This window comes from Protomyctophum bolini (assembly GCF_963924005.1).
Source record: "Protomyctophum bolini genome assembly, chromosome: 14".
Classification (NCBI taxonomy): domain Eukaryota; kingdom Metazoa; phylum Chordata; class Actinopteri; order Myctophiformes; family Myctophidae; genus Protomyctophum; species Protomyctophum bolini.
This window is the reverse complement of record NC_137875.1, coordinates 16,866,066-16,890,336: the sequence shown is the minus strand read 5'-3', so window position 1 is coordinate 16,890,336 and position 24,271 is coordinate 16,866,066. Positions and strand designations below refer to the sequence as shown.

Genomic DNA, 24,271 nt, shown 5'->3' with positions numbered 1-24,271 from the left:
GTCAAGTCTCGTCTCGAGGGACTACTATTTTGGGCAAGTCACTCCAGGCGGGAAAAAAAGAAAGAATGCGGAAATAGCCCACATATGACATGTATAAAACAGGGCTTAAGTGGTTAAGCTTTTAGACGTCCTCCTCCGTGCCTCACCAGCTGTTCATGTGATTAGTCATCACATGGCTGAATAATGAGTCCCTCAGAATTAAACAGTGTGTGCACAGGCATTTCACAGGCAGTGATGACGATGTAAATAATTAATCGGAGTTGAATGTAACCATAATGTATCCATGTTCCGTTGTTTATAACAGTTCAATAGACAAGGCTTATTACATTTCTTTTGGCAAACATGCAGCGTATAATATAAGACGATATTTGAAATAAATAGAGGCTGTTGTAAATGTTATCATCAACACGGAACAAACGGATCACAGAAACATTCAATCTAGCTGCAATATATTTGGTAATCGTCGCTAGCCTCGCATAGCGATACTAATATCACTGCGTGGATATTAGGCTCGTCCCTCTCAGGATTCGATTGTTTTCTGCAATGTCCCGCCCCCATATTTGAATACTGGGCCCTGGTTGGTTGTAGCCTGGTTCCAGACGAATCTGGTTGGCTCGTCACCACTTTGGCGTGAAGTCCTCCCACAATTGAGAGGGGCCAGACTTAATCTGCCTGGGGCCAATATGCATCGCAGACGGAGATGAAGGCTGTCTACGCGAGGCATAAACCGTTGCACGACTCACATGTTTCAAAATGATGTTTGGGAAATACATGTCACTTGATTCTTAAGTAGCCTCGGTAGTAAACACACAACGAATAATTTAATAATTATTATATTACAAATAAACAAAAACAGATGACACTTTATGAATAAACAATTATACCTCAAACAATAGCACAATGTGTACGACAGCGTTTTAAAAGGTTCTCGCCGAGGGCCGCTTGGGGTGGAGTTAATAGTGTACCAGCGCGGAGCCTCGACCGCGAGCCAATACGACAGCATTGACATGACAGCAAAGTTATAATAAAGAAAATAAAGTAATAAAAACAAACTACACTATGGCCAACTTGTCACTATAAGGAAGAGGAGAAAGACATCTGAAAATAGCCCATCTACAAGCTCACAACAAGGCAGTTCTAAGTAAGTAGAATGCTTGCCCGGATGGGGGTCCCAGTTCAAACAGGATTATTTTCGGGGCGGTCACGGCCTAAAAAGGTTGAGAACCGCTGCTCTCTGTGACTGCACATACATACTAAAGGTCACTGCACACAGAGCGTGTTTTTCGGATTATTAGCGGCGTTTCGGTTTTCCGAAAAAGGCGTCCAGTGTGCCACCACCTTAACCTTAACGCAGAGCCTCTCGGCGGGGAATGGAGGATGGGAGGCACTACATCCTCCCGGTTGGGGCTCCTCGTTGGCACGTGAGCCAGTAAAAAAAAGTTGGCAGTTGGCAACACAGAAATGTGAGGGGACGGAGGGAGGGTTAACTGCCGTAATAACCACTAACATTGGGAGAAAGAAAAAGGGTGTAAGAAGAAGTAATTGGCCACTCTAAATTAAAAACAGAAAAGAAAAGAAAGAAAGAAAAAGAAGAAAGTGCTTAGACAAAAACATAATCAGTGGTTTCGGTCAAGTCCTATTTGCTGTGGATTTATGAGGAGCAGAAATATATGTGCATCTTTAAAATGCAGTTCACAACATTAAGGCTTTTCCACAGCACGAAAAAGGAAAAAACGTTTCCTTTGCACAACATGTAATATTTGCTTGGCAATGCAAATGATGCAGTGTGTTTGAGATGGGTGTCAATGGTGCGCTAGCCTACGTCGTGTCCAAATGGACTGTTACGGCTCTGTAAATCGCAGAGGATCTCACAGTGTAGCTCGAGGGTTCCAGTAGAGTTTACGTCATCGGTTCTCAGCCGTTTTAGTTTCAAGGACATTCAGTTTGATTTGCATTTAGCACACAGACCCCCATTTCATTATACGGTATGAGTCTCTCTGGGACCCCATTCCACACTGTAAAATCCTCTATTTAATTTAACAGTACAAACAGAACCAAATAAACCTGTTAAAAAGTGCTCTCTCAAGCCGGTCTGTGGCCAAATAAAATATCAACTTGGGGGTTGACATGAAAAGGGTTCTTCTACAGCAGAGGGTTGTGTGTGAGTCGGCTCCCACAGCTTGCTGGCCAGTAGTTTGGGTTCTACAGTAGCCCACAAATTGAACTCTCGCAGTTGTATTTATCGATTCTGACATTTTCAATCTACGAGAGTTCAAAGACTTATAGCCTTGGGTGCATCGAGCGAAACCACCTGCCTGGAGATCTGTTCTCAATGGAGATCTGTTCTCAATGGAGATCTGTTCTCCATTGTAACTGCACAGTCAGGGTCACCGCGGCAGTCAGGTTTGCGCAGCCAGTTGCACTCATTTGGGGAGACGCGGACAGATTCCGAGTGGATTAAAACACCTTTTTTTATCGAAAACTACGGACCTCCGGGATTCAGAACCTTCCCAGAAAATAATCGGACAGGTGGGGCAACCAGGAAAGCACCTTAAATTTTGCATTAGTACATTTTGTTCAGTGTTACTTTTGAGGCAGGTGCTTTCGCTCGACGCACCCAAGGCTATAAGTCTTTGAACTCTCGTAGATTGAAAATGTCAGAATCGATAATTACATCCGCGAGAGTTAAAATTTTGGGCTAGGTTCTACAGCAGAGGGTTGGTAGTTTGGGCCAGTAGTTTGAGTTCTACAGCAGAGGGTTGCGTGACGGCTCCCACAGCTTGCTGGCCAGTAGTTTGCAGTGCTGGAGGATGCACTCTGTGGGGATGACGCCCAGGTGGACCGTCAGCAGCTCGTAGCAACTCACTACCTCCCCCTGGTGGCTCTTGCTGTAGTAACGCAGCAGCTTCCTGCAGCAGGACACAACCAAGCAGGTCCTTTTTTAGCCACGAATCCTCGTTAACCCATTTAGGCCTGACTTCGAAATTAAAAAAAGTCTTCTAAATAATGAAAAACCTCATGTTTCTATATCAGTGGTCCTCAATATTTCATGTCAAGGACCAGTGTTGTTTTTGGCAGCAAATTTCTATTTTAGTTTAGTCATAGTCTTTGGACTGAAACTTCATTTAGTTTTAGTCACATTTTAGTCACCTGGAAATGTCTTAGTGTTAGTCTAGTTTTAGTCGACTAAAATGTATTTTGGCGGGCCTTGATGCCGTCGTAATGAGTGTTTTTACACTTGCTGAAAATAGCCGATCTACAAGCTCACAACGCGACGCGTTGTGAGCTTGTAGATCAGCTATTTTCAGCATGCAAAAGTGTAAAATGACTTATACTGGATCTCTTGTCCACTAGTCCCTTCCTAACATTTTAGTCTAGTTTTTATTTGTCTACGAAATTGTCAGTATATTTAGTCTTAGTTTTAGTCATCGTAGCTTAGTTTTCATTTAGTTTCCATTTGTTTTTGTCAGTGAAAATAGGTAGTCGATGAACATTCTTCGTCTTAGTTTTAGTCGACGAAAACAACACTGTCAAGGACCCCAAAAAGTATATGTAATTGGCCGCCGACCCCCAAATATGTTCACTACAGAGCTGGAGAGGAGGCCCCAAACACTTGACGATAGCAATGATTGCTATTGAAATAGAGCTTTAGCTTTTTAACTAAAGTATTTTTATTTTTATAATAATAACATAACTCCATCCAAAGCGCACTGGAGCTCTGACCGTGCGCTAATCGCTTATTGAGCACAGCTGTGTGTGTGTGTCTGTTAAGGCGGTACCCTAGCCCTGTTTTTAGGACTCGAACTTCGGCAGGAATTTTCGAGCGAAACCTTCGAACCATTCGTTTCTAATGAATTGGAAGAATAACCTTTGAGCTCCGAACCTCGGCGGGGGGGGGGGGGGGGGTTGGGGGGGGGGGGGCACGTAACTTTTGGAAAGTGTCATAGTAGCTTGTTTACAACTGAAATGCCCCCCCCCCTGATTATTAATAACATCTAAACATGTAACATGTAAACACAACATGAACATAGTACTCTTATTATGAATATCGCATTCTCGCAGAGATATATTTTCGAGTTAAAAAAAGGGGGAAAAAGTAATTAAAAAATAATATAAAAATAAAACCTAATGGTTCAAGCCCATTAATTAAGATTCAAGTGCCAACCCTAATGGGCGAAGGTTCGAACCCCGAATGTTCAGGGACAGCCTTAGTGTCTGTCCGTATGAGTACGCAATGTGCTCAGCTGATTGGCTGAGCACGGAATGTGATGTTGATGATGCTAAAAGCGCCGCTCACTTCAAACAACGTGATTTTTCTACACATCTGACCAAATACGCTGCATAGTGTTTTGTCCCAAATGGGCTTCCGAGAAAAGGCATTGGAGTTGCATTGGTGTGGTTTACCTTAACACATTGAGCAGGTTACCTGTAATAGTCCCAGGCTAGCGTTCCTATGGGGGCGGAGTCATCAGGCAGGATGGGCAGGTCCACAGCCTCCAGTTTATAACCCTGATTGGTCAGATATCACACAAGGCATAATCAATGGAGAGAAATAAACCGAGAGGGTGATGATTAGACCCAAAATTCAATACATATCAGAGACAAATATTATACTTTTTACTCCATTCACACCACAGTTAGTGTCGAATTGTCCTCCCCTAATTGCTCCCGATTTTTATAAATGAAAACGTGAGAACGCAACAGCACTTTGTCGTCTATTGTGCTGATTGTTCTGTAAAGGTGGCCTGTTATGGCAATATTGGACTCTTAAACATTGATCTATCAATTCATTGATTGCATACATATTATGAGGTTCCATTTGCACTACACCAACTGATGTGGGTGGCCAAGGGAGTTAACTCCTTTCATGGGCAGATGGGTGTCGACACCCCACCCCACCAGTGTGGGACAAATAACTGGTTTTCCCTGGCCAGGGGGTATGACACCTCCTTTCTCTCAATTCCGGCGAAAGCCTACTTTCCCCCAGTGGACGCACTTCTACCCCCACCCCCCAACACACGTATAAAATGTACTTTTTGGCCAGAAAAATATTTCACCGGAGGGAAAAATTTTGTCAATGGAAATTTCTATTGACAATATCTGTGGAGGGCACAGAGTAACGAATTATTTTTTCTTCCGGTGAAAAAGCATTTTATACGTGTGGTGGGTGGCTCAGAGTGTGTGTCCACTAGAGAAAGTAGGCTTTCATCGCCACAAAACCGTCTTTGTATTGGTGAGTAGCGAAATCTTATAAAATTTTACTTTTGCAGAAGTCGACAAGTTGTGCAGTCTTCATGCGGCGGCAGGAATACGAGAGTAACAGTCTTAAGGAGAAGTCCTTGAGGCTATGGACCAGAGCTAGGATATAAGGTGACAGAGGGACTGGTTGAAGGGGCTTTTGGAGAAGATGGGCTTTGACTGCGAGGACGTTTAAGGCTGAAGCCGTGTTGTTGGAGACACTTATAATGTTGGCTTGATAATAATCTTCTAAAATAAACGTGGACTTATGTGTTCACCTTCGGATTGGACAATATAATTTATTTCCATAACAAGGACCGTATACCGTTTCATTTTCAAACCAGAGGAAGTGGCAGAAATAATAGTCCCCGTCTCGCAGCGTGACGGTGGAGTAGCCCTTCTGGAGGTAGCGGCGCGTGGTTCTGACCAGGTCCCACACCTACACACACACACACACACACACACACACACACACACACACACACACACACACACACACACACGAGAAGGAACCATCAAACAACAATCCACCTAAAATGTATAGTACACCGTTTCCCAAAGAGTGGGTCGGGACACGCGTTTGGGTTGTGGGACGCCTTTTTTCATTCCCTACGTCATCAATTAAATAACAATTCCAAAAATGTATCAAAAAATAAATAATAAAAGTATCAAAATAATTTCTAATAATAAAACAAAAGTGAGGGGCACTCTTATCTTATTATACATCATCATGCATCATCTCATGAACAACTGAATTTATGTGATTGTTTAGCCGACATTTTTCAATGGCATTTAATTTGTATAAAATGTTTGTATAAAATGTTTGTATATTTAAATGCCACAAATGTAAGTCATATTTAAGGCACATATGACCTAATTTCTCCTTTCATTGTCAATGGCAAATATGAGACGTGTGGGGGACAAAAGCTGTATATAGGAGGCCCCTCAAAAAACTTTGTGTACGGTCGGAACCTTGCTCTTGATGAAGTGGGCCAGCGGGCCCTTGCCCAGCTCGGAGGTGGTGCGGTCCGTGACGTTGATGGACGGTGCGATCATCTGACCGGTGGAGCGGTTCACACAGATGAAATGGATGAGGCCCGGGAAGTCGTCCAGGTACGTGAGAGAGCACAGACGTCAAGAACAATACACTCTGGATATTTACATTTAAACTTTACCCTGTGGCCTAATGCACATCAAACTGGTGCACCTTGACATTAAAAAAGGTTGAGAATCACTGGTCTAATGAATAAAACATCTGCCTTCATCTCTGCCTAACATGTTTTTTTGTTGTGTTTTTTTTTTTGTTGCATGCAGCGTTTGTCAAACTCCCTAAATTATTCAGCTCTTGCTGAAGAGCACTGGGAGGAGAATGAAGGCCTCTGGAAATATTAAAAGGAATATAAGATGATGAGTCTTGTGTGAACGTGAACTCTAAGCTACATCTGGACGAATCTTTGCTAAGCCCCCGACACCATGGCATCACAAGAGGATATGAAACCATGGTGATGTTCCTTTTGCTCTTCACCAAAAGAAAGTCTTTCCAGTCCAACAGCTTCTCCCTGAGAGAGAGAGAGAGAGAGAGAGAGAGAGAGATAGAGAGAGAGAGAGAGCGAGAGAGCGAGAGAGAGAGAGAGAGAGAAGGATAGACAGAAGGATAGACAGAGAGACAAATGCATGGAAATGTGTCAATTGCATGGAAATGTGTCAATCAATTCAAGGTGTCAATCACAGTAGGGTTTCAGATTTGTGCCCATTTTTCTTAGCCTGGGTTCCAGGCTGATTTGCTGCGTTCCCCAGATCTGAAATGTCAGCGCAGCAAATCAGGCTAACATTTTCTATCCTAAAGGAAAGAAGCCACTATGATGAGAACTCCCAGGAAAGGCACCCGTTTTCTGTGTGTGAGTACGCATATTGAAGGCATGTTGATTAGTAGTGTATCTGTATAGTAGTGTATGTATTGTATTAGTAGTATGATGGGCGGCCCCCAGGAGTTAGTGTCGAAGTATAGCCTCGGAAATCCAGACGTTTTTATTTCCAGAGATTTATTTTCCACTTCAATTCGGCATAGAGTAGCACAAACGTCGATCACTCTGCTGATTTCTGATCATCTGCACCTTTGTTAAATTCACGCACACACGTACACAAACACCTCTCTCTCAGTCGCTCTAATTAATTAGTCTCATGTCGCACAGCTGCATCTAGATTCTCCCGGCAGATCCTGCCGGGAGTTGCCTATATGCCATAGAAAGCCCAGGCTAGTGTGGAATATAGAGTATTAAAAGGATAGAGACTGAACTGGCGCGAAGCTCCGCCCCCTCCGCTATTCATGTCAGTGGAAGTTGCTCAGTGGCGTTTTGAAGCCGCTGTCGGGACCGTCTATTTCCGCCATTTTGGGCGCATTTGCGCATTTTACCTCCAAAATTTGGTGGTCAAATGCGGAAGTGCAAAGGAGCGCTCAATGTTAAAGCCCAGCTGCACAGGGTTTCCTCGTCACGAATCCACGGGTCCGCCTGCAGTCCTTCCTCTTACCACTAGGGCCCAGCGCTTCAACATTGGAGTGCCTAGCTGGCCCCTTGGTGTGGAAGTGTCCTTGAGAAAGACTCTGAAGCCCTAATTGCTCCCGATGTGCAGGTTGGTCCCTTGCATGGTTCCCCCGCCTTCGGTGTATGAATGTGTGTGTGTGATTGGGTGAATTTAATGCACAATCTATGTATAGCGCTATATAAATACTCCTTTTACCATTTTATGATCAAGTAGGGCGTTCATTTAAGGGGGAAAAAAACCCACAAAAAGTTTGAAAAGCATGGATAAAACTAGAGGTTTCTGGTCGACAGCAACGATATTCAGAGTGTTGATCCACGTGGTTTGTTTGGCGATTATAAATAGGGCTTATTCTTAAACCCTATATACTTTGTTGGCCGGAGTCCCTCAGGGGTCTATGCTCCCCTCCCCTTTTCTCCTTCTACAGGCCCTTGGGTGTTTTAATATCTTCTAATATGGCCCCCCTTTGAAAAATGTTTGGACACCACTACACCAAATCTCTTCAACAAAAACAGCAGATCTAACGAGCTCGAGGTTGTAGATTTACGCCAAAAGTCTTCCCCCCGGAATAAAAACACTATGGTTCAAGTTGTTAACTGAGAAATGCTTCTTATAGGATTGTCATTCCCTTTTTACTTCAGCCGCTCTTGGCATCCGTTTGAGGTGCCGCAGAGCCGTCGCTGACATCTCACCTCCCACAGAAGGAAGTCGCTTTTGATCACATGAGAAATTATGCTTCCGAGGGGCTTGTGTTCCGTGAGAAGTCCGGAAAACAGCAAAGTCTTATGACCGTCTAATGGTAAAAATATGACTGTGGTGTGTGGGTGACGGCTGATTTGAGCGTTCACACACGCCAGGTGTGACTGCTTAAATCAGCCATCACCCACACCACAGTGCCGTGTCTGCATATACAAGAAGGATGCAGGGGGGCCTAAAGCACTGCAGGCGAGCTAGCCAGATGTATGGAGGGTCGAGATGATTGGAGATGCCGCTGGAGTGCCTGTCCCAAGGACGACCTACAGAGAGATCTGACTGGCTGAGGGGTAACGCTGGAGAAACCTACTACCCCCACCCCCACAACGCCGTTGGCTGTATTTCACGTGGGTTGGCCCGTTTCCCCAAAATATATCACACTTAGGGTGCGTTTGGTCGTCAAACTATCCTCAACCTAACCTTCACATTTTGCCGTAACTTCAATATGTTTTATGAAAGTAAACTGTAGGCCCGAAATACATGCTCTACAAGAGTCTACATGCTGCATGTATTTATTTCCCCAGTTTTCCGCTTCGAACCCTAGTCAACGGAGTCAGTCAGGAGTTCCTCCTGCTCGCTTTAAATTCAAATCATACCCACATCACATTTTCAATTAAACACGTTTATGTCTTAAGTAATCTGTCACTGGTATATTTGTCACAATAATAACCATTCCACGTGTTTCCAATGTGTTTTTGACAACTGCGCTAAACACTGTTAAACACCGTCTTCCCCGTACACTTGCAACAAAAAGACAATGCATTTATGTTGTTTACAGTCAATAAATACTATTTCTGACAATTTGTTGTCCTCGGGCAGTAGGACCGGCAGCATTCCTTTTCAGGCTGCACAAAAACTCTTGTAGAGACAACAGAGCTACAAGGGATGCTGCCCAATAGGCTACTGAAGTGTATGTCGCAGTCGTAATAATTTAGTTGTTTGACTCTGCTTTGTTGTTTTATCATTACATACTTTTCATCCCTTTCCTTTAATGCAATTTAGTGCATTACACCATTTGAATGTTCAAAATGTGCAGTATACATTTAATTCGATTGAGCCACTTAAAGCCTACATGCGGTACTTCGTTGACCGGGATCCCTCAAGGCGCTATACTAGATCCGCTCGTATTGCCAGCCATTAATTGCCAGCCATTAATTGTGAGCTTGTACTCAACCTTTTCTGGAGATGGGCCCTCTAGAACCATGGTTCTCAAACTGGGGTGCGCGACGCATAGCCAGAGGTCGGCGAAATAATTCAGACCCGCCCCCCCCCAAAAAAACAAACAAATGTGGGGAAATTGTGCTTCGCCTTCATCGATCAATGGATCTAACGTACTTTGGAGAACGTAGACACCATTCAAAGCAGAATAGAACATGGCGGCCTCGTCCATTGAGTTCAATGGAGAAGTGGCACCAAGTTATATATTCCTCAAGCTAAAGATGGAGTGCTGTGATTTTTGTAGGTTTTGTATGTCTATGTCTTCCCTGTGTATTTTTGGTTTCACAAAAGGCCCAATCGAGGCCCAGCTCAAAAGGCCCAATCGAGGCCCAGGTCAAAAGGCCCAATCGAAATGACAGTAATATAGTGACATCACAGAGAGAGAGAGACAGGGGAGGGCGGGGGGGAGAGAGAGAGAGACGGGGGAAGGCGGGGGGGAGAGAGAGAGAGACGGGGGGGGGAGAGAGAGAGAGACAGGGGAGGGTGGGGGGGAGAGAGAGAGACAGGGGAGGGTGGGGGGAGAGAGAGAGAGACGGGGAGGGCAGGGGGGGGGGAGAGAGAGACGGGGGAGGGCGGGGGGGGGGAGAGAGAGAGACAGGGGAGGGTGGGGGGGAGAGAGAGAGAGAGACGGGGGAGGGTGGGGGGAGAGAGAGAGAGACAGGGGAGGGTGGGGGGGGAGAGAGAGAGACGGGGGAGGGCGGGGGGGGAGAGAGAGAGAGACGGGGGAGGGCGGGGGGGAGAGACAGAGAGACGGGGATGGCAGGGGGGGGGGAGAGAGAGACAGGGGAGGGTGGGGGGAGAGAGAGAGAGACGGGGAGGGCAGGGGGGGGGGGGGAGAGAGAGACGGGGGAGGGCGGGGGGGGAGAGAGAGAGACAGGGGAGGGTGGGGGGGAGAGAGAGAGAGACGGGGAGGGCGGGGGGGAGAGAGAGAGAGGGGGTGGGCAGGGGGGGGGAGAAAGAAAGAGAGGGGGAGGGCGGGGAGAGGAGAGAGAGAGGGGGAGGGCGGGGGTCTGATACGCACTGCACCATCGCCTGTGCTCGTTCCTGCAGTCCGGGGGACAGGCGCTGCGCTGCGGCGTCGGGCCCTGCATGGCTCTCCGTGAGGAAGCACTGTCTGTACACCCCGCACAGCTGGGTCTTCATGCTGACGCACAGCGGAATCAACCTACCGCACGCGCACACGCACACACACACACGCACACACACACGCACACACACACACTCAGGAAATGGTTCCATGCTATTCATATGGTTCAGCGGAGTCCCTCAGGGCTCTGTGCTAGTGTATGCTCCGTTGTCATCGTGGGTGAAAGATTTAGCTGGAAAAAGCTGATCGACAAGCTCACAACGGGCGTGAGTGAGCTTAATGTCGATCTGCTATTTTCCCAAATAAGTCCCCCCCCCCCCCCCCCTCTAAAGCGCATCTAGGCTGTGGAGCGATGCGATCCGTTTTCATATCACTAATTTGACAGAGATGAATCAATTAATCTCAGGCACATGACCATGCACTTGAACTTGACGGTGATTTACGTCATGGGCCTTTAAACTGTTTTGATGACTGATGTTTGACACCATCGAGCTCGGTTAATCGATTTCTCTCTCGCTCCCAGACATGGATGGAATCTTGATTTAATTTAAATATGTCATTTAATTAAATACTTTTATGTATCCTTTTATATGTACTTCATGTAGATCATGCATGCTTGTGTTTGTATTCATCTCTCTCTCTCTCTCTCTCTCTCTCTCTGTAAAAGGTGTCTTGTTAAAATTGATCACAAAAAAAGCAATGTGAAGTAACCACAGTGTCCAGAAGAGGGCAGCGTGAGACTTACTCTCTGTTAAAGCCAGATCCTCCTCTGGTGAATGCCTGGTTCTTGAACCCCGTCCATGCATTCTGGAGATGGGCCGACTATCAAGGAAGAGAGAAAAAAAACACACATTCCTTTTTATTTCCTTAGTTTAAAAGGTTTTTGTTTTTCCATCAATTCAGTTTTTTTGAAAGGCTTTAATAGTAGTTTTTATTTTAATAGTTTGTATTGTAATATAGGTCCCAGTGTGAGGTGAGACTAAAAAAAGTTCCAGCACCATTTGATGAGATTTAACCTCTTAACCCAAAACGAAAGAATATTGTGTTGTCGTTGGATAAGATTTGTGTGTCCACAGTTCCAATGCTCTATCGATTAGGACTAGGAGAGACAACAGGCAAACGTTGATCAAAATGACAATTCTTCTACATTCCCTATTGTTTGTGTAGACTTGGGCAGATGTTTAACAATTATTTAACTCTTTAGAGCCTAAAATGAAACCTTAAGGGTTCATTTCATTTCACGCTTTCAAGAGTTAAAGATCCATTTGGTTACCAACTCTCCATGATTTAGCTGGGGATCACCTGGAACCACCTCAAGGACCACTGGTTGAAAACCACTGATTTAAGCAATCACAGTTAAAACATTGGAAGATATACCGTAGATTTCATATCCTATATACAAAACTAGGCTTATGTATGAAATACATTTACCATAGAAACAAAAACTATGCACAATTTATTTATCTTGAATATAGTTTGTTTTAGTTAGTTTTGCAAACACACAATACGCTTTCCGTTAGTTATCGTTTTTAGTTATATTTCAGACAGTTAAATTAAAGGGCTTATTATTTCTATGCAGTTGTCTTTACTTTGTTAGTTTTAGTTAACTGTAGTCCTTATAGGTCCGTTGTTATGGACATAAATTAATCATCAAATTATTTACAGTGTCCAGTACTGACCATGCTGTGAGTGTGCTTCCTCAGTTAAAACTTATTGTTTCACCAAAGTACTAGTAAAACTCGCAGGGTAATATACTGTATTTCTACAAATTATTTCATGATGATTAAACAAAAATGAACGTGACTTTTTTGGTGGCTGCTTGGCATATCACATGTGCACATGCACACAGCCACCACACACATGCACACAACCACATTTACTGTAGATGCTTGAAACCCAAACACGTGCATATTATTATTGTGAACTCACACACCTGTATGTGGCTGGGGGCCAGGGCATTGATGAACTTATCCAGTGTGTTACGTAGCTCATGTATAGCAGGCTATACAAGGTAAATAACAGGTCAGAAGTATTCACAGTTCACACACACACACACAGGGGTCAACATTGTCTGTACACAGACAAATGGGTCCGTGGCAAAGACTTTATCTTGTCTTTTAGATTTTCTCTTTTACACACCATTATATAATGCTCTTATTTTGATCATTATACCCAGTTCAGTCAGACAACTCACGGATATAATTAACCAATATTTATTATAGAATGAGAATACAAGTGTGCATATGATATATATCTTGTCGTTCGGCTCTGCTGCATGTTCTCCCTGCTCGGCCCGATTAAACAATAAAACCCCAATTGGGAACATACAGTAAATAACAGAGCCCACCGGTGGTGCTGGGGTGGTGCGTGGTGGTGGGAGAAAACATCACGTAACAACCAGGAACCATATGCAGAGGAAGGCAGGAAGAGCATGCAGTCTAGTCAAGGACTGTCTAAAGAGGATGAGACGCAAAGACCGTACGGGCGACGTCATGGTGCTCCATGGAAGGAAAGAAACATGCGCAATGGGCTATATGCAGCCAACACTTCCGCGTTCAGCTTCCTTGGTCTCAACTGCGCATGTTTCTTTCCTTCCATGGAGCAGGGTTGCCAACTTTTTGCGACTTTTGGCTTCCTTTTTTCCAGAGATCCTTTTATTTTCTTTATAGGCTAATTATTAGTATAATAAGTTACTAAAACATTAATTATCATAGACATACATAGTATTTATAATGATAAATGCATCAAATCTTTTTATTAGGATTATATGGTCATATTATTGGGTTTGTTTTGGCTTGTTTTTGGAGGTGGGTTGGCTTATTTCTGTCACGAGTTGGCAACACTGCCATTCGTGTCTCGTCCTCTTTAGACAGTCCTTGAGTCTAGTGAGCTTAAGTAGCCCGCCCAATTGGCCACATCAGCGAATGACGTGTGGGACTTGCACACACTACACCCACATAGTAATGCAGCATATTAACCCCTTGAGTATAGTATGTGCCCTTGAGCACGGCAAATACATAATGTCAAGTACTATGTCTCTCTTCCTGTTTATTTTGGAGATCCATGCTGGAGAACTATGTCGATTGGATAGGGTTGCATTAGGCAGTATTAGCCACCCATTGTAACACCTGCCAGTCCAAGCAGGAAACACCCCGGGCCGGGCCTCCAACGGGAGGCTGCTATACTTGGGCAAGGAAAGCCCAGAAACATGACTGGCACATCCTGCATGACACCACAACGATAGCGGTGCCTCCAAGCAGATTCAAGTCCTGCCGTCCCTACAATAAGGCAGCACCAGAGAAGCCCTGTTCCATCCCTGCAGTGTTGATTTCGTCGACGAACACTATGGCGAAAAATGTTCGTCGTCGACTACCTTTTTTCACAGACGAAAACTAAATGGAAACTAAATGAAAACTAAGCTATGATGACTAAAACTAAAATATGTTGACAATTTTGTCAACAAATAAAAACTAGACTAAAATGTTAGGAAGAGACTAGTGGACAAGAGACCCAGTAGAAGTCATTTTTCACTTGGTTGCAATAGCCGGTCTACAAACTTGTAGATTGGCTATTTTTAGCAAGTGTAAAATCAGTCATTACGACGGCATCAAGGCCCGACAAAATACAGTCGACTAAAATCTTATGATAATTAGTCGACTAAAACTAGACTAACTAAATTAAGTATTATTCCAAAGAAGTCTATGACTAAACTAAAATGTAAATTTGCTGCCAAAAACAACACTGCATCCCTGAGGACCTGTCTATAAACGGCTGACAGAATCTTGGAAGCAGGACTGGCCATGGCCCAAGGCCCATATGTATCCATCGCTGCGTCTGGGACACGGGGATTAATTATCATAGACATACATAGTATTTATAATGATAAATGCATCAAATCTTTTTATTAGGATTATATGGTCATATTATTGGGTTTGTTTTGGCTTGTTTTTGGAGGTGGGTTGGCTTATTTCTGTCACGAGTTGGCAACACTGCCATTCGTGTCTCGTCCTCTTTAGACAGTCCTTGAGTCTAGTGAGCTTAAGTAGCCCGCCCAATTGGCCACATCAGCGAATGACGTGTGGGACTTGCACACACTACACCCACATAGTAATGCAGCATATTAACCCCTTGAGTATAGTATGTGCCCTTGAGCACGGCATGAAACCCCTCAAGTATATCTGACTGAACTAACTCCACAAGCTATGTATCATTTACTGAATGTGTCCAGGTTTTCTTTAGAATATGTATGACACTGATTTACTATGGCATATTAGGAGTCTTCTATCTATAAAAGCACCAAGTCTCTGTATGTGTCTTCCACGTAACTCGTTAACCGTTCGCCCCGCCGACTTCAAATTCGACACACGCGTTCCACACCCCCACAGGGGGTGCAGTGCCCGGTGTCGAGTCGGTCGGACCCACGGTTGTCCAGGACAGCCACCAAAGGCCTCTGCCCGGGCTCTGGACAGGGCGCCTCCCCAGGCTCCATATATGGAGCTGGCCTGTTCTGACATCACAAAAAATGTCTGACATCTGCATAGACTCCATACTTGGGCACGCCTGACAAATAACTCCATATACAGTATGGGCATAAAAGGGACACAGACCTAATAACTGGGTGGGGCATGCATTTACAACTTGCATCGTAAGTGCCCAACGGGCATCGCTCTAGTGCAGGGGTGCCCACACTTTTTTTTACTTGAGAGCTACGTTCAAAATAACCAGCTCAACAAGATCTACCGAACAAAAAAAACTACCGGTATACCATTGCTGAAAATAGCAGCAGTGGTGTTGCTAAGACAAATTGGTAGGTTTTTTTTTGCATATAACTTTGTAATGCTATACTGATGTTTGTGTTTGAACTGACAGGCCCTTGTTGAATCAATCAAGTCACCTTAATTCAAGTGGCAGATGCCAAAGATATATATTACATTACCGGTATATAGACATTTTTTAGTGGCATGTCATGTGATCTACCTGGCACAGCCTTTGTGATCTACTGGTTAGATCACACCCTGCTCTAGTGTAATATAAATGGCAAGACAGAATTCATCGAGAACAAAACATCCTCGTATAAACCCATGAATTACAAGTGTACCAAATGGGTTCCCACATGATCACATGAAGAAGACCGAATGCATGAAGCATTCAAGACGGAATTAATTTAGCTACGGATTCCTCGTGGCTCTCGTCAGCGCAACCACACTTGCACCTTTCTAGTCATTATAATAATATTTCTCAAATATTCTACTATACTTGTGCATGGGGACATTTGGCCAGCGCACGTGCACCGCACACGCGCGCACACACACACACACACACACACACACACACACACACACACACACACCTGTATATCGCTGGGGACCAGGGCTTTGATGAACTTGTCCAGTTTATTACGTAGCTCGTGCACAGCAGGCTGACCCTTGGAGGCAGCGGACCCGGCCTGGCCCTCGTTTAAACGCTTCTCCAGCTTAGCGAACACTTCCAGGAACATATAAACGGACATGGCCACTGTACTGTTGGGAATCTGAGCAACAACACAAAAAAAGAGTCAGTGAAAGGTCAACGTTGAACCGAATCGAGCAAAGACATTGTGAATTTTTCATGGAACGTTAATAACTGAAATACTCCAGAAAGCTCTGTTTTATGTCAACACACAGACACAATCCCAATGCTGCTATGACTGAAGTGTGCCCTCTGCTGGCTATGAAAGGAAACAAGGAAAGTACATTTTTTGGAAAGACACAGATGGGGAGCGCTGGTTTTGTTTCACATGTGCAATTTCAAAACGGGCGCTAACCTACGATGTCCATCGCGGCTTGCCAACTCGGACAAGGCGATCAATCGGCTGCTCGGTGAGGGCACTCATCAAGGCCTAAAAACACTCAACTGCCTTGTTTTCATTGTTATATGATTTTTTTATTTACAAAAACCCATTGCAATGTAATGTTTATATGTAATGCTAAATTCACAAATCAGTCAAGTCTATAGACTATTATTAATGTTTTACCCATTTTGACCTGGGAAGGATTCTACAAATGTCTTCTAAATCATGACAGTTTTCTGAAAAACCCAATGTTTCTGTCAGTCGTTCTCAAACATTTTCATGTCAAGGACCCCCAAGATTATATGTAATTGGCCGCCGACCCCCATCTGAAAATGTTATTCCAATTTCCAGGAAGGAACCCCTCAGAAGCAAAGATTTGAATTAAAAACATTCGCTCTGAAAGAATATAAACCGTATTAAAAAATGTGTGCCACATTTTCACGATTTTTCAAAAATAGATAGATAGATAGAGTATAGATAGATAAAGTATAACATAACAATCTAGCCTGTGGATCTGCCTGCTCCAGTTCTGTATTAGCCCCATATACTGTACTCTAGTTTTTAAGAGAGGATACTGTAATGATCATCTGACAAACTCGACCAATAACTACCCACCTCAGAGCTCACGTACCGTACATATCCATGTACAGTAGCGTTGACATTTCCCAGAATTGTGATCCCAAAGTGTCGCTGTGGATGAGGCATTCCTAGGTGTGTGTCAGCCATTATGCTGACAACATTGAACTTTGAATAAATGATAGGCAGCCACAACTAACCAGCAAATACATAATGTCAAGTACTATGTCTCTCTTCCTGTTTATTTTGGAGATCCATGCTGGAGAACTATGTCGATTGGATAGGGTTGCATTAGGCAGTATTAGCCACCCATTGTAACACCTGCCAGTCCAAGCAGGAAACACCCCGGGCCGGGCCTCCAACGGGAGGCTGCTATACTTGGGCAAGGAAAGCCCAGAAACATGACTGGCACATCCTGCATGACACCACAACGATAGCGGTGCCTCCAAGCAGATTCAAGTCCTGCCGTCCCTACAATAAGGCAGCACCAGAGAAGCCCTGTTCCATCCCTGCAGTGTTGATTTCGTCGACGAACACTATGGCGAAAAATGTTCGTCGTCGACTACCTTTTTTCACAGACGAAAACTAAATGGAAACTAAATGAAAACTAAGCTATGATGACTAAAACTAAAATATGTTGACAATTTTGTCAACAAATAAAAACTAGACTAAAATGTTAGGAAGAGACTAGTGGACAAGAGACCCAGTAGAAGTCATTTTTCACTTGGTTGCAATAGCCGGTCTACAAACTTGTAGATTGGCTATTTTTAGCAAGTGTAAAATCAGTCATTACGACGGCATCAAGGCCCGACAAAATACAGTCGACTAAAATCTTATGATAATTAGTCGACTAAAACTAGACTAACTAAATTAAGTATTATTCCAAAGAAGTCTATGACTAAACTAAAATGTAAATTTGCTGCCAAAAACAACACTGCATCCCTGAGGACCTGTCTATAAACGGCTGACAGAATCTTGGAAGCAGGACTGGCCATGGCCCAAGGCCCATATGTATCCATCGCTGCGTCTGGGACACGGGGATTACAGAATCAACTGACTACTAGTCAACTAAAACTAGACAACTGGACTAGACAACTAGACAAACTGCATGATGGAATGCCAAGGTTGAGCCAGAATTTGCAGCCAGGAGAATGAGACTATAGCAGGACACTGCCAAAGACACCAAGAGCTGCCAGCCAGCAAGTTAGACACGGGCACCGGTCATGAGTGTTATGATTAACTTAATGTAATGAGTATTACCAATCATGTTCTGTTAGTAGTATAGGCATTTATAAGAATTATTTGCTTTTGTAACAGCTTCCATTCATTGTCTTTAAATATTGTATTTGAAACTGAAGGATGATCAAATAAACTAAACTAAACAATGAGGGCTATAGTGTTGTTTTTGGTGGCACATTTAGATTTTAGTTTTAGTCTCTTGAATAGCATCATTAAGTTTTAGTCACATTTTAGTCACCTGGAATGTTTTAGTTTTAGTCTCTTGAATAGCATCATTAAGTTTTAGTCACATTTTAGTCACCTGGAATGTTTTAGTTTTAGTCTCTTGTCCACTAGTCCCTTCTTAACATTTTAGTCTAGTTTTTATTTGTTGACGAAATTGTCAGTATATTTAGTCTTATTTTAGTCATCATAGCTTAGTTTTCATTTAGTAACCATTTAGTTTTAGTCAGTGAAAAAAGGTACTCGACGAACATGTTTCGTCTTAGTTTTAGTTCGACGAAATCAACACTGCAGCTAGAGATGACTAAATTTGCTGTCAAAAGTATAACACTGGCGTGGGCTTGGGTTATGTGATGTTACCAAGCCCCCAGTAAGGCTATCCAACGTTGAAGCTGCCACTATACCTACTGGCGAGTAGTGGAATTGCAGCACTTTCATGGAGGTGGATGTGCATCAGATGTGCAAATTTGAGGTCCGGGCTAGTCTAGGCAAAACTTCCGCTCACTCGAGCCATTGAGTTATAATTGTACTTCCGGCAGTCTTCCGGGTGCTTCAAAACTCCACTGAGCAACTTCTATTGAAATGAATAGCGGGGGGTTCGGTCTCTATCCTTGTATTACTCTATGGATGTTACCCACAGACCTTAGTGAGCAGCACCAGCGTGATCCCGGGCCACAGTGGCAGGCAGTACATGGAGTGAGGCATCATGGGATAGAGGCCCTCTTTGAGTGACACCTCCAAGAACACTCTGCGCGGGGTCAAAGGGTCATGGGGCGGGACTTCCAGAGTCTGCAAGGTGTCTTCTGCCATCTTAAAAAAAGAGAGAGCATTATATAGAGGTGCAACAGTTTATCGAACTAATCAACTTTAATTGATTATTAAATGTATTGTATGTATTTGAAAATCATAAAAAAGGATGTTGGGGGGGAAATATTATTTTATTTTAATTTAAGATATAGAGATAATAGCAGATCTACAAGCTCACGATGAGTTATGATGTTACGCTTTGTCAGCTTGTAGATCAGCTAGGGCTTAAATCGCAATTCAATTAAATAATGTTAGATAGCATATTCTTTCATGGCAGGGAAGAAAAGAGGGGAAAACGAAAGTTTAAAAAGTACATTTGTGTTGAGTTCTTTCGCTGGTTCAACTTCTGCCTCTTCTGAGTTGGAACACAATGAGCGCATGCATGCAGAAGCAGCGCACGTGCGCAAACGCGTGCATGTGCGCTCAAGAGCGAGCTTGCGCAATGCATTATGGGGCAGATTTGCTTCGCTGTGTTTTTGTAGTGACCAACGGATGCTCCCTACAATTCCCGGTGCATTGTGGGATACTTCAGTCCACTACGTTAGGGTGCAAAAATGCTCACTACACACTTGGACACTAACAAAATGGCGGAACCCCAAAGTAGTGCACTATATGGGGCATAGGGAATGAATTTGGACGCAGCCTATGTCATGGACACTGGGCTCACTTCCTTCCTGGACTACAATTCCAATAACGCTTTGGTGCACTGCTCCTCCTTGTGGATAGGGGGAGGTCTGTCTTACTGACACAACATGTAGTCCAGGAAGTAAGTGAGCCCAGTGTCCATGACGTCATGGACACTTGGAAATACTAAAATATCTTAAAAAGAAACACATATTACCCACCTAAAAACCCCAGGAAACCCCAGAAAGTTCTTGTCTCTCAAGATATCATTAAAATTGTTTTGGCCAAAAGAATTACATAAAAAATTACAACAAATGTTAAAAACGTATTCCAACAACAAAACATATGCTTCTTGATTATGCGATTCATCGAAAAAGTAACTGATAGAATCGCTAATAGATAATCAATAGCTTTTCTTAGAATTCTTTCATCAGTTGTTGTAACAGTGTCACTTATTATAGATTGAACTATTCTTTGGTTCACATATTTTAGACTGACACTAACGGCAGGCTTTGAATGGCACCGTACCTGTATGTCTGGATCCACAAATTCAAACAGAGGAGTGCCCAACATCTCTGGCCGATCTGAGGACATAGAGAGAAGTGAGTCACTACGACTTGCATTATTGTTGCAGTCAGGCAGAAACCTTGCATCTCCATATTTCAACTTTTTTTAATTAACGCCCTAGTGTGTCACATAAGAGCACAAAAGTAGTGAAAATAGCCCCCAAAAAGCTCACAATGTGTCTCAAACCTCAATTAGGCCATAGCCACACAAATGTGCTGTCCTCATCACATTTGGGCACGAGGCTATATGGCCGTTTTTTGTGCAAAACTAATGCTTGCAATGGATTCAGAATCATGAAAACACCCTAGTTTGACACATTACATGCTTCTTAAAGCATAAATATAGGTTTTTAATGGTACTCAATGGTTTCAAGCCCTGAATATACCACAGGGGTGGGCAATTATTGTTTCCCAAGGGGCCAAATGAGAAACAGAAAATATTTTGGAGGGCCGGGCCAAAAGGCTGAACTTAATTATGCATAATATCAATTTTATTTCTATAAAAAGCAGTAAATGGAATTGTTTTGATAAGCTGGTAAGAGTATATTTTATTATTAGGCATTGAAAAGGTGAGGTTGCCTTACAAAAATGGAATTAATTCAAGCAAAATTCCCAAAGCAATGGTAAACAAAATGTGAAACATTTGACTCAAATAATACCATGATCCACATTTTATATAATACCCTTAGAGATAGGGTGAGAAGTTCAGTCATGTGAGAGAGACTCGGAGCAGAGTCGCTGCTTCTTGGCCTGGAAAAGAGCCAGCTTAGGTGTTTTGGGCATCTGGTTAGTATGCCTCTCGAGCGTCTCCCTAGGGACTCGTAGGGAGGTCCTCGATGCACGTCCCACTGGGAGGAGACCAAGGATGAGGTGGAGGGATTACATCGCCACACTAATGAGAGCGCAAAATCTGTCTTGGAAGAGCCACCCTTCAACTAATCTAATATACGGCAACCTTCCCCGTGTTTCTTCACTAGTCCGATCCAGAAGAACACAGTTTGCCAGCCACTGCTACAGAGCTGACAATGAGGTTATATCTTCCCTTCTTCTCTGGAGTCCTGCCTCAAACCAGACCAGAGGTAGAAAACTGTCGTTCCCTGATGTCATCGCTGGGGACACAGGCATCAGTAAGCAGGAACTGGGGATGGCAATGAAGGACGTGGCATTGTGAAATCCATGATCTCGACCATGGTCGAAAAATGATGATGATCTGCTGCTATGCTAACACATCTTTATCTTACTGTACTCAGGTACTGTGCAAATATGCAGATACATTGTTGCTTTTATCTCTCTCTTCCCCTTGGCCCGCTCCTTCTTCCTCCCTTTCTCTTTCATGGAAATAACAAAAACGACGGAGAGCTGGCACAAAAACAAATCTCACACCTGAAAACCTGTGATGTGGAAATAAAGCTGATTCTGACACACCACGCACAGTCATGCACGCACACACACACACCATTCAAAGTGTACCTGAACTATTTGACGGGAGTGAACCACCAGTAGGGGAGGGCTCTGGGGTGTAGAAGATATCAGGACCTGAACCACAGGTGCTCTCCACATCCTATACCACACACAATGACAATAAATATCTATCTATCTTGCACTGAACTGCACTAGGGTTATTGTACACAGTATGGTTATTTATTTGTATGCCAGTGGTGAAGCTCTAAACTGAATTTTGTTGTTTCATGCAAGCAATGACAATACAGATCTATCTCCACACACACACACACACACACAAATGGTGCATTTATATGGTAAATGGTGCATTTATATAGCGCCTTTATCCAAGGCGCTTTACATAGATTGTGCATTACATTCACCCATTCACACACTGATGGCAGCGGAAACCATGCAAGGCACCAACTAGCACATCGGGAGCAATTAGGGGTTCAGTGTCTTGCTCAAGGACACTTCGACAGTAACTCTGGGGGAGCCCGGGTTCGAACTGGCAACACACACACACACACACACACACACACACACACACACACACACACACACACACACACACACACACACACACACACACACACACACACACACACACACACACACACACACACACACACACACACACACACACACACACACACACACACACACACACACACACACACACACACACACACACACACACACACACACACACACACACACACACACACACACACACACACACACACACACACACACACACACACACACACACACACACACACACACACACACACACACACACACACACACACACACACACACACACACACACACACACACACACACACACACACACACACACACACACACACACACACACACACACACACACACACACACACACACACACACACACACACACACACACACACACCTCGGTGCCAGGGTCGTCCAGGTCCATGTTGCTGGGATACATGTTCTGGACCATTATGATGAGGGCCAGCAGGTCAGAGGTTGTCAGCGTGCTGGCATTCCGACTGGGCAGGAAGAGACGCAGACACATTGGTTCACTCAACGTCACTGTATAGTAGTTAGGGGTGTAGCAAGACAACAGCGATACGATATCACGATACATGGTTGACGATGCGATACATGGACGATATCGGTTCATTATGGCGATACGATACGATTCAATCCTTTGAAATCGATACAGAAACTATTTAAAATACATTGATTTTTTTTAAATTAAGTCATTGCATAGCAAAACGATTCGATACCGATTATTTCCATTGCAAAACGATACGATACATAGTCAATGTGGTTTCATTTCGATATACTGTACTTCGATTCTTGAAATTAAAATTGATTTTTCGATGCAGTTACTATATCGTTACAACCCTAATAGTAGTGAAAAATCTTTAATGAACTGTTGAATGAACTCTAGCTCAGAGTGGGGTCCGTCCAGAGCAGACAGTGGCCTTGTGGTTAGAGTGTCCGCCCTGAAACTGGGAGGTCGGGGGTTCGATCCCAGGGCCGGGTCATAGCAAAGAATGTAAAAATGGGACCCAATGCCTCCCTGCATGGCACTCAGCATCAATGGGTTGGATTGGGGGGGGTCAAATCAACGATTGATCGTACGACTTTGACTTTGTCCGGGATGTAGCGTTTTGTGTTCCCTCCCCCCCCCCCCACCCCCTCGCAAAAAGAATGTCCCACTGGCCTACTTCATCATACATTACATAGGCTACTACAGCGTCACACAAAAGTAGCTTGCAGATATGGTACTTTTGAATTCTGAAAATGTGCAGTTTCCACCCGACAGAGACGATAAAAAATATATAGTTAGTGGAGTGGTCCTTGACATTCCACTCTACTAACTATTAGCACACAGCCCACCAGAACCGTAGTAATCGTAGGATTAAATTAATCGTCTAGCCTGCCAGAACCGTAGCCTACGTTTTCCAGGGTTTAGATTCTTTAATCCATGTTTTGATCCGATCGAATCGTTAGCTGCTGCTCGTTAGCATAACAGTCAAAGTGGGACAGTGGCCGTCGCCATTTTGAAGATGCACGCACATCCACTTGCACTCTATGTGCTGCTTTCAAAGGCCTGTATCTCCAAATCGGCAC

General features: G+C 43.9%; 1 protein-coding gene across 2 annotated transcripts in view; it reads right to left on the bottom strand.

Annotated features, from left to right (window-relative positions):
* Positions 1-341: 341 nt before the first annotated feature.
* Positions 342-24,271, bottom strand: part of hps1 (HPS1 biogenesis of lysosomal organelles complex 3 subunit 1) — a 34,707-nt gene continuing 10,777 nt past the window's right edge. The window contains exons 7-19 of one of the 2 annotated variants that reach the window (XM_080782288.1): positions 23,076-23,178; positions 22,172-22,262; positions 20,664-20,719; positions 19,347-19,514; positions 16,188-16,367; positions 12,771-12,839; positions 11,583-11,659; positions 10,772-10,915; positions 6,733-6,797; positions 6,211-6,356; positions 5,564-5,677; positions 4,427-4,509; positions 342-2,909 (exon numbers count right to left, since the gene is read on the bottom strand). In XM_080782288.1, the coding sequence (XP_080638414.1) occupies positions 2,747-2,909; positions 4,427-4,509; positions 5,564-5,677; positions 6,211-6,356; positions 6,733-6,797; positions 10,772-10,915; positions 11,583-11,659; positions 12,771-12,839; positions 16,188-16,367; positions 19,347-19,514; positions 20,664-20,719; positions 22,172-22,262; positions 23,076-23,178 (1,459 nt within the window). In that variant the 3' untranslated portion in view covers positions 342-2,746. The remainder of the gene's footprint in view (positions 2,910-4,426; positions 4,510-5,563; positions 5,678-6,210; positions 6,357-6,732; positions 6,798-10,771; positions 10,916-11,582; positions 11,660-12,770; positions 12,840-16,187; positions 16,368-19,346; positions 19,515-20,663; positions 20,720-22,171; positions 22,263-23,075; positions 23,179-24,271) is intronic. The other variant, XM_080782289.1, reaches the window with a different exon arrangement.